Source organism: Misgurnus anguillicaudatus, chromosome 6, assembly GCF_027580225.2.
Source record: "Misgurnus anguillicaudatus chromosome 6, ASM2758022v2, whole genome shotgun sequence".
Classification (NCBI taxonomy): domain Eukaryota; kingdom Metazoa; phylum Chordata; class Actinopteri; order Cypriniformes; family Cobitidae; genus Misgurnus; species Misgurnus anguillicaudatus.
In genome coordinates, this window is record NC_073342.2 from 9,238,270 (window position 1) to 9,248,909 (window position 10,640).

Genomic DNA, 10,640 nt, shown 5'->3' on the forward strand with positions numbered 1-10,640 from the left:
TACGTATGCGACATGCTGCACTTTATCTATAGCCCTATTCGGACAGGATTAGATTGGGGGAGTAATGGAGTAATGCAACTAGATCACAGGACGTCTGTAATATTGATGGCCAATTCGCACAGGGTTAGAAATCTCAGTAAAACATTCTGAAGTGGGATTTGGGTTTTGAACCCAGGTAACACATACTGATAAAAAGTGTATGCCATGTGCATAAATGTAAATGTCAGTGGCGGCCTGTGACTTTTTTTTTGAGGGCGCACGATGTAACGTTCGTCACAACATGTTTGTGGCCCGTCATGTGTGTGGTTCGTCATTTCAAAATATGTGTTCGGTGTGTCGAGTGAACCTATGTGCATCATGTGTCTTGTCAAAATAAGTGTCTGCTGCAGACGAGTCTAAAGGGTTTATGATAAAAGAGACGCTTGCGTTTGCCAGATATTTTTAAAACATGAGCAACACACATGACACTCCAAACACATATTTTGAATTTGCACCCCTCGGAGGGGCAGTCACGAGCCACCACTGGTCAATGTATAATTATTTATTATCCAGTATGTGCGACCTATTAATTAATAAAATATTACATGTAAATGTAGCAATATATGGCAATTACTCAAGAAAACGTATAGCTGCAAGCATGTACTAAGATTAATAAATCCTGTAGAAGTATTATATCAGTTTAGGTTAACTAATGTAGCTAATTAAAATATAATATATAGTACCTTATTGCATAGTGTTGTTTAAATATTTTTAGTTAATGCAGATGGTGTAAAAAATATTTATGGCCTGTGCATTTTCTCAAGTCAACTGCCATTGACAAGTATGGCAAACAGTTAGTTTTAGTTCCTGCCTACAAGAGCTGCGAACCCCCAACCGCACATCAATTGAAATCTGTTTTAATGTGCCGTATTGATGGATGCATCATTATTTATTCATGTACATTGTCATATCACAGTTTTCACTTTCATTTCCATTTATGCATTTGGCAGACGCTTTTATCCAGAGCGACTTGCAATGCATTCAAGCTATACATTTTTATCAGTATTTGTGATCCCTGGGAATCGATTCCACCAGCGTTTGGGCTGCTAATGCAATAATATTAAGTTTTTATGCTTTTCAAAGGGTTAACTTCAGAATGTGTGCCACACATATTTACATACCATGACTGTCGACTAATGATCCAATTTCTTCTCTCTTTAGATCATTATGTCTCTGGACGAAGATCCTGCCGCTCAGAGTAAACAGTTAACACTGAAACTGCAACAGATTGCAGCCGTTTTGGAAAACAAAGTGAACGACCTTTAACCTTATCAGTTGCGCGAGAGAGAGAGACTATGTGCGTGTATTTAGCTTATAACTATAATCAGATGTTCAGATTTCTTCTTGTGTAGAAAGACAAAGGTTTTATGAATTGTATTCTATTATTTTTTTAATGTGCAGTCTTTATGCAGAAAGCTTTATAAGAGGAAAATAACTTTTTAGACAGCCTTGTGACAATTGTTTTTAAAGCTTGTATGCGTGTGCGTATGTGTGCGCGTGTGTGTTAAACAAGATGCCTATATTTTGACCAAAAGGGATCACCAGTTACAGTATGTATGCAGGGGTTCTGCCTAAAGTGAGGTCACGTCTGGTATTGTCCAATCAAAAGCAGCTGATGGTGACATCACAAGCATCACATTCCACTACTGTTTAGGAAAAGTATGCACTATGCATATGCACTAAGCAGTACGCTAGTATTTGATTCAGGACACGGTTGCATACAAAAAATCCATTTAATTTCTGTTTCAATTTAGCAATATGGACCAACTAGTAGACCCACAATGTATTTACATTTATGCATTTGGCAGACGCTTTTATCCAAAGTGTACGTTTTATCAGCCTGTGTGTTCCCTGCGAATCGAACCTATGAACATTTGCACAGCTAACACAATGCTCTACCAACTGAGCTACAGGAACGACTAAATCAATAGACAATAATAAGAAATGAGTCATAAAGCATGTTATTTTTAGTTCGTTTTGATGATGAAAGTTATTACTGTACATACAGTATGACAAATTGTTGATGTACAATCAGTTTTGCAGTGCATTACGCAAACACAAAGTGCGTCAACGCAAATGGCTATAAAATTTCACGCAGCATTGCGTTCAATAAGGTGTCAGCACACAATTCATACTGTAGTGCAGATTACGTACGTGTTTCATCCTACATAATGTAAAGAACATTCTAATAAAATATAACCTTGATATATTTAATACTGATTAAGTCAAAGATTGAAATTTAAGTGTTATCAATGACTGAAATCAAACTCACCGTGAGCTTATGAGGCTTTAATCTGTATTTTACAGACAGGATCACATTTGGTTAAAGTTATTTTTTGCGTCCGGTTTAATTAAAGGTGGTGTGTGTGAGTTTTAGCATCATCTAGGGGTGAGATTGAGAATTGCAACCAACAGCTCACCCCTCAATTTCAAAACGCATATGGTAACCCCCACGGGACAAACATGCATCGTCTGAGACAATGTAGGGATAAAACGCATTCTGTTGAACAGTTTTTTTTCGTTTAGGGCTACTGTAGAAACATGACGGCGACTTTCAAAGGGACCCGCGGTGTATACAGATAAAAACGACTCATTCTAAGGTCGTTATACACCACTAATAATTTAGTTATGTATATTATATTGCATTTCCGCCAAGAGATCCTTCTATAAAATGCACCTTTAAAGAAAACACTTGTTGTTTCTTAGTGCAAAGTAATACAACAACACACATTAAATAGTGTACATACACCGGGATAGCACACTGCAATGTGTTGGTCAAGCATTTGTGTCTGCATACTAGTTGAGATTATGTTTCTGGAATTCTTTCAACACTTTCATTTGAATCTTTCTGGTGTCAAAGTTTTTGTGTAATTGGACGGCTTTCGATGTGTAATCTGGAATGTGAATGACTTTATTTTGGCAGAGAGGATAATCATGCACTAATTTGTTTGTTGTTTGGCACTTAACAAGATGGTACTATAATCTTAGCCAAAATTCTACTCGGAGGGAAGCTTGTATCATTGTTTATAGCTTTTTCATGTACATTATTTTGTAACAGTCAATCATGTCTGTGTTACACTTAGCTTTTGAAAGGCCACGTGAAAACTGCATTTTTATTGATATACCAGAAGGCTCAAAGCCATGGATTAGAACGTTATGAGACTCAGAGGAAAGAGGGTTTTATCATTTAGAAGTAGGGACATTGTCGTCTTGGACAAAAAATTTGTTTAGTACAAGATAAGTAATCGCTGTTTTTATTCTGACATTCTTTCGCCTAAAAATATAGTCTTTATATAATGTTGAAGGTATGTCATCTATCACTGATCTAAGAGCAGTTTTTAACTGGCTTGTGATGTCAAACCATAGACTGTAACCGTGCGTAGTTGGACGCTTGAACATTTGAATTCACTCGCTTAATTCTCACGTGAAAGCCGCGCATGAAATTCTAGTCATTCGGTAATTCACGTGGAAATTTGCGTCATGGGAGGGGCTTCTGAGACTCCGCTGAGACTCCGCTCGCTTCCTGTAATCACGTCACTACTGCAGCAAGGTCCTGATTGGTTAACGCGGCGCGGAAATCTGCCGAAGTTCAGATTTTGCAACTTTCACGTTTCCTGCGGCAATGCTCAATTCGCGCAGAACACGCAGCGCCGCAGGATGCCTAATCGCATCTTTGCATTGACTTCACATGTAAATCACCCGTGCTTGCCACCTCTACCGCGGCTGGTGTAAACGCAGCATAAAATAGATGGACGATGTGTCTCCACAGATTATAGAATTGTAAATGGCGAAACCAAAATATCTAAAAAATACCCGCTGACATCTTGCACCGATGACGTCATTTAGAGCCAGGTTCTGCACAGGAGTGATTGTGAGGTGGAGCAGTGGTATCAAGCCCCGCCCATTTCCTTGTTCAATCGCAGACACACAAATCAAGTTGTCACACCCCTTTTAACTCTTTCCCCGCCAGATTCAAAGAGATCCTCAAAACTTACACGGACAAACAGCTGTTTGCCCTAGGGCAATACTTCCTGGTTTTATAAGTTGCGGAACCACCTGGTGGATGGTGGCGGTGTTGCGGAGGGCCGGAGATGCTCGTCATTGGCAGGGAAGCATTTTCTTTTAACTCTTTCCCTGCCATTGACGAAATAACTCGTCAATTAAGAGAAAACGCTACCCTGCCAATGATGAGAGTTTCCGGGTTTCCGCGGTGCCGCTACTATCCACCAGGTGGTTCGGCAACTTATAAAACCCGTTTGTGGCGCACTTCCGCAACTTATACAACCCGGAAGTAGCGCCTCACGTGAAAGAGAAAGAACTCTGTGTATGTTTTAAAGATCGCTCTGCATCTGATCTCTACCAAAGCAGAGGGTCTGTTCTTTCATTTGATATATTGTTTGTTTATATATTTAAAGAAGAACATTTTCGGGAAGGCATTAAACTTTTGTGAAAATCATGAATAATGCTGGCGCTGGCTAGCAACCTTTTTTTAAAACGCTGGCGGGGAGAGAGTCAAAGGCGGGGGAAAGTTAACTACTTAATCCAAGAAAAACTAACACTTAAATGTACATCAAAATAATAAATAATTAAAATAACGCAAACCCATTTTGTTTTAAGTGTAATTTCATTTTTAAGTTTGACTCATGTCGCATTTGTTTACATAGAGAGGGCGGGGTTTATGACTTTATGACTACCGCCAGCCAACAGGGGGCAATCAAAATATTTTTGCATAACTTTTCAGGATGTGTGTGGCACACCTGCATCAAACATTTAAGTATTTAATCCTGATCTTAAATCGGCCTTAACGTCTGTCCCAAGGTTTGATTGACATCAGGCCTTCTCGCGCACAGATGGCTTGATGCGTTGGCCGATAGGACTCATGCTTTTGAACACAGTTAGGAAGCGTGAAGCATCTTGGCACGACCCTCTCTCTTCCCCCCGCTCGAATAAAACCAGCGGGAGACGTGTTTGATTGTAATTGCATGTGTGATCTTGACTCCGCGCTTTAAAATCTAATCGTTCCTGTTTTTTTATTCAAGAGCACAAACACTGATGCAAGTATCCGTAGTTTAATGTAAAATGCTTCGTTTAAGCCTTTCTGTAGCCAAAACGTGCCTTAAAGTGTTTAACGGTTATCGGTACGGTGGTATTGAAGATATCTGTCAAGGGTTTGGGTGGTAGGGGGGTCTTGGCCATAGTTGTCGGGTGTGTAGAGGTCAGGGGTCGTAGAGTTTGTGAAGTGTGGTGTTAGACATATGTGCAGTATTTAAAGGTGTGCTGTAGCCAGAATATGCCAATCTATTTGAACATGCTGTATGTATAGAGCAAAATCGCAGTTTTTGAAAAATGTACAAGTCTTTGGGGTGTTTGTTGTGTGTGTGTGTGTGAGTGAGCGAGTGTGTGTGCTTTTTAGGAGTTTTACTGCATTGGAAAACCCTCGAACGTTTGGTGAATGGTCCAAATCATTTCCTACAGACGGCTGCCATTGTGTTTGGTCTTTATGCAAAAAGAGTTATAGATTAGCACAAATGTTTTTATTACTGTACCCAAAATTGTGTTTCAATGGTGTGTATGAACAAATAATCTGTACACGACCTTTGCTTACTGCTGTGCAGTTAATATTATGATTTTATGTCTTAATGAAAATATATGCCTTTGTATTAAAAATGCAAATCTGTTCACACTGCTGTCCTGTGCATTATGCTTCAAGGAAACTTTTGTGTTTTGTCAAGATCTTTCCTTTTACTCGTGAATGTGTCGAGAGCAAAGCATTCTGGGGGTGGGAGTGAAATGGGCATGGCTCCTTCAGACATGGCAGCTCTCAGGAGACTGATGTCATAAATGCGATCTGTGAGGTCACAGGTTCAACATGCCATCTGATCCTTATATCAATAAACATACATTTTTCCATCTGTGCTTTCTTTGGCCCATGATCTGCGTGGTCTGTATGTCTGTTGTAAATCAGGTGCTACTGTTTTTTTTCAGCACATCAATTAATGTCTGAAAAGTCCATTTAACTTCTGTAATCTGGGTGAAATGGCATTTTATTCATTGTGAATTAATTGGATCTTTAAAAAAGTCATTAGGGAATAAGAGGGATTTAAAGGAGTGCTGTTTCAGAGGTGCATAAAGCAGGTTATTGCATTATGAAGGCAACCATTTATGCAATGGAATAATGTGTATTAATGAATCAGTCCAGTAAGACAATGAATATGTATTCAAGTAAACACAATTCATATTTCCTGTTGACTCTAAATCACATAAAATTTTGCCATTGTTCTAGCAGTGGTTCCCGACCTTCTTTATTTGACTTTACATATGATTTATAAAAAAACACAAAATATATATTTTATGAAAAATTATTAGTGGCACATTTTTATTTTTTTGCATCTTTATTGACCTCAAATCATATCGGAATCCCGCAGCCATTGTGAAAATTCACATTATTAGCATTGCATAGTAATGTTACTTATTATTGTTAGGGGTTTAAAAGTATTTCTTGAATAAATATTAATTTGCACAATTGAAATATCTGCACATAATTTATTTTCAGACAGATGAAAGTTGTGCTGTTTTGATAGGGTGACCATACGTGTCATTCTTCCCGGACGCGTCCTGGCCAGGATTTCAGTGTGTCTTCCGGAAGTCGTATTTGTTGACCGCATACGCCATTCAGTTAAAAACATAAGACTTACAATCGTAGTTTCATTCTTAACTTAAAATGTAACGGTTGCTTTTCTGTAATAATAATAATAATCCTCTATGACGTATGCGGTCGACAAATACGACTTCCGGAAGATGAACCCGAAATCCTGGCCATGACGAGTCCGGGGAGAATGGCACGTATGGTCACCCTACATTTAATGGGAATTTGTACATATTGGCTAAGATGGCTAATTCGTATAAATTCATACTAAGCGAATCGTACAACATGAAGAATAAAATAACCAGAAGTTTTATTGTGGGTTTTTTTTAAACCGCCCCAACCTGACCGAGAGCATAGCACATCGTACAAAAACGTACGACTATGGTCGTATGAATTAATACGAATTAGCGACCTCGTAAAATACATTCACATGCAGCATTTGTCAAATCAACATATGTTTTTGTTACTTTAACTTAACAAATTAAGTTAAACAATTTTAACTTGTTTTTATAAGTTATGTCAACTTATCACAGGCAAAAACTTCAAAAGTAGGTTGAATTGACTTGCAAAACCAAGTTGTTTTAAAGTGCACCTATTTCATTTCTAAAAACAACGTTATTTTGTGTATTTGGTAATTGGTATAATACAATTAGGGCTGGGATAAACGATTATTTTTTAAACGATTAATCTAGCGATTATTTTTTCGATCATTGCCATTGATTAATCTAACGATTCATTTTATCAGTCCGATTCGACTTTGATTCGAATTTATACATGTTGATTTACATATCTGAATGGAAACATTTCAATATATGTTTATTGCTCTTAAATTTTCAAAATAAAAAAAGTATACAAGTGCAAAATAATGCATTCTTAGTCAGAGGTAGCATTCAATAAAGCATTTGCAGTGTATACTGTGCAGTTTAGTAACAGTATAAAAATCTCAAGTTCACATTACTTTATTTTACATGCATTTATAAGCACAAAAAAACTTCTATCTGCCTTTTGATGGTCAGTGTAATTTTAATAACTTGATTTTTTAATCCACATTGTTTTCGTGCTGCTCTAGTCCATGTAATGACGGATATAAACACAATTATAGACTTTAGAAGCACATACATTATTAAATCTGTTTCTCTGAAGTTTGTTAAGATAGATGAGGACTCATCTACTGCTGGACAGAGAGTGAATGAAAGCGCAGTCTTCTGACAATATTCTGACATATTTCATTGCTTTGTTAAATTGCTCAAAGTCATGACTATTTAAAACACACTTGGCCTCACATTCATGATTTTATGGTAAAATGCCACTTTTTCGCGTCAATCCACGAGCATTTAAACCATAAACAATGCACTGTCACTTTAATTGAGCGTGAGCAGCGCAGCAAAAATAGAACTGACGCAGAAACAATCGCAGCACTGCTGCTACAGCGCCGCGAGCTCGCGCTGCTCATGCATGCAATGTGCATGCTTGTTAAAGCAACACTAAAGACTTATTGCTCTTTGCTCCCCCTACAGGTTAGAAGCGCAATTGTTCATTACCACCGTCGTAAATACTGCAGCATAGCTGGCTCTGATTGGATTGTAGGTCTGCCGTAAAGCAAGTTTTTGTAGTTTTCATTTGAACTACAGGACCACTACCCGACGGTTGGAAACTTCTTTAGTGCGGTTTTGGACGATAGAGGGCTGCAAAGCGAATGTGAAAGTGCCATTCACCGTTTTGAGTAGATGAACCACTGAAACTTTTTTGGAAACGTTATTTTAAGGTAAAAAAAAACTCTTTGGTGTTGCTTTAACATGGGCGCTTAAAAAAACACACGCCGCTTACGCACTGCTCACACTTGCGGTGTGAAACCGGCGCGGACTGGAGCCACTCACGTTGCTACTACTCTACGGTGCTGCCATTTTGGGTCTGACGAATCGACGCGCATATTTTGCGTCAACGTATTTTTTGTTGTCCCACAAAACGCGTTGTCCCAGCCCTAAATACAATGTGTTTGCCTGGTTTAAAGAAAAAAACATTATTTTCCACATACCGTACATTTTTGTAGCTCCAGATTTCACTCTCTTCCTGCAACGCATGGATTTGAAAAGCTCTGTGTCCCTGATTGGCTAGCTAATCTGTACGTTGTGATTGGCCTAAATACCTTTGATGTCAGCCAGAATGTGACGCTCCTTACCATGTTTGAAAGATTCGCTCACAATGCAATGCTAACAGGAGTTAACTTACAGGTTGTGAGACCGAAGATGGAGGAATTATGATAATGTCGGTCTTCTCTACATCACCAATCCCAGGAAGTAAACTGTTGACTACAATCCGTGTGTTTGTTGTAGTCCAAGAAAAGAGATTTAGGTTGGAGACGATAACTCGCGTCATCATTTACTTTGGGGTTTGTACCTTTTGCATACTGCTTACATGTACTAACACACACTTACACACCAAAGGAAATGTAAAAATGTGAATTGGACAATAGGTGCTCTTTAACTTCATGCTGCATTTTTTTTACAGTGAACAAGAGATTGCGTTGCGAGGACAAATGTATTATCAAAAACAGAATCCAACACAACCAAATTAACCTGAAAAACTGTGCCAACCTTAAATATTTCAATCGCATTATCAGAAATGCCCTCGGGATTTACACTGCAGACAGAAATCCAATCACACCTTTCTATTATTAGATTTCGAAAAGAATGAATTCACAGTTTGGATTTAATGCGTTCACCTTTCACGGCTCTTATGTAAATTCATAATTTGTTAGTAATAATCCAGCATTATGTAAGTAATAAGAGGACTGATTCTTGTGTATGGATGTGTGCACTCTCTCATAAGAGCTTATGTTACCCACAAATCTATAACTGAATTAATCCGGTCAGAGCATGCAGGCCCCCTGCACGCACACCGAATTAACTTAGTCACGATTCCATAAGCAACTGGGCTTTCCTCTGACACGCAGTTTAGATTGTACTCACGCTGGGAAAATAAGAAGATCTGACTCTTTTAATCTCTCTGTGAGACCCATCACTCATAGAAAACACACACTGGCAGGTGTGTGTGTGTTTGTATTCACCTGCAGCCGTGTTTCACACCTCTGATATTAATGAGATTTTGTCTCCTGCCTCCAAGGGAGTCACTGGCCCTCAAACTTCCAAGGCTCAAGGATTCCCAAAGATTCTTCCCAGCTGGAGTCAAAGAAAACCTTAGAAACATCAAAAATAAAGGTTGTGATGATTAATAATGCAGTGCATGACCACAAACACATGCAGCTTGGGGAGGTGTTGAAAGCATCTGCATATTTCGCAGGTGCCAGAGGGGGTGTTTGTACCTGAATGGGGTTTCTTCTGCACCCATCTCTGGTTGAGCTTGTTATAAAGTTAACTTCTTGTTAGGTTTTCCCTTTCGGCGAAATGAATCAGAGTGTTTTCTGGCTCGCATTCTCCAACAGGAGACCAACAATTTCAGCATGTAAATATAACACTTTATTTTGTTTACAAAACAGTATTTATTGCAAAAGCGTTCAGAGCCATTAAACAAAACCATACTAGAGATTTTTAAATAACTAATGACTTGTAGCCGTTGTGACAAATAAAAAAATTGTGTACTTCAAGTTTTATCTACTTACACAAACCAGGGTCACATAAATACTAGTATTTCCTGTCAGCGACATCTGGAATCATCTTGTGGGAGAGTCTAATGAGAAGTAAAATATTGATGAGTGAAAAGAATATCCATTTGGATTTTTTCCCCATAAATTTATGCAAATGTCTAATATTTGTGCCATCATATAAACCCCCACACCGCAAGTAGGCGCGTTTTCCAACCACAAATGCTTACGTCAAAATATCTCAGACTCAGCCAATGAACATCCAGCTTGTCCAATTTCATCCAATGAAAGTAGAATAAGGTGGGTATTAATCGCACTGCCTCGGAATTAGCCAATGAAAGAATAGAAGCTGTT

General features: G+C 38.5%; 1 protein-coding gene and 1 long non-coding RNA gene across 4 annotated transcripts in view; one reads left to right on the forward strand and one right to left on the reverse strand.

Moving 5' to 3' along the window:
• Positions 1–5,949, forward strand: part of plxnb2b (plexin b2b) — a 215,745-nt gene extending 209,796 nt beyond the window's left edge. For both annotated transcript variants that reach the window (XM_073868475.1, XM_055192295.2), the window contains one exon: positions 1,201–5,949. In XM_073868475.1, coding sequence (XP_073724576.1) covers positions 1,201–1,305 — 105 coding nt within the window. In that variant the 3' untranslated portion in view covers positions 1,306–5,949. The remainder of the gene's footprint in view (positions 1–1,200) is intronic.
• The window catches only part of LOC141364282 (uncharacterized), a 29,662-nt gene extending 19,112 nt beyond the window's left edge, over positions 1–10,550 (reverse strand). The window contains exons 1-3 of one of the 2 annotated variants that reach the window (XR_012369968.1): positions 10,305–10,550; positions 10,008–10,106; positions 9,753–9,881 (exon numbers count right to left, since the gene is read on the reverse strand). This is a non-coding gene — a long non-coding RNA (uncharacterized lncRNA). Of the gene's footprint in view, positions 1–9,752; positions 9,882–10,007 lie in introns of both variants that reach the window. The other variant, XR_012369967.1, reaches the window with a different exon arrangement.
• Between the last annotated feature and the right edge of the window lie 90 nt (positions 10,551–10,640).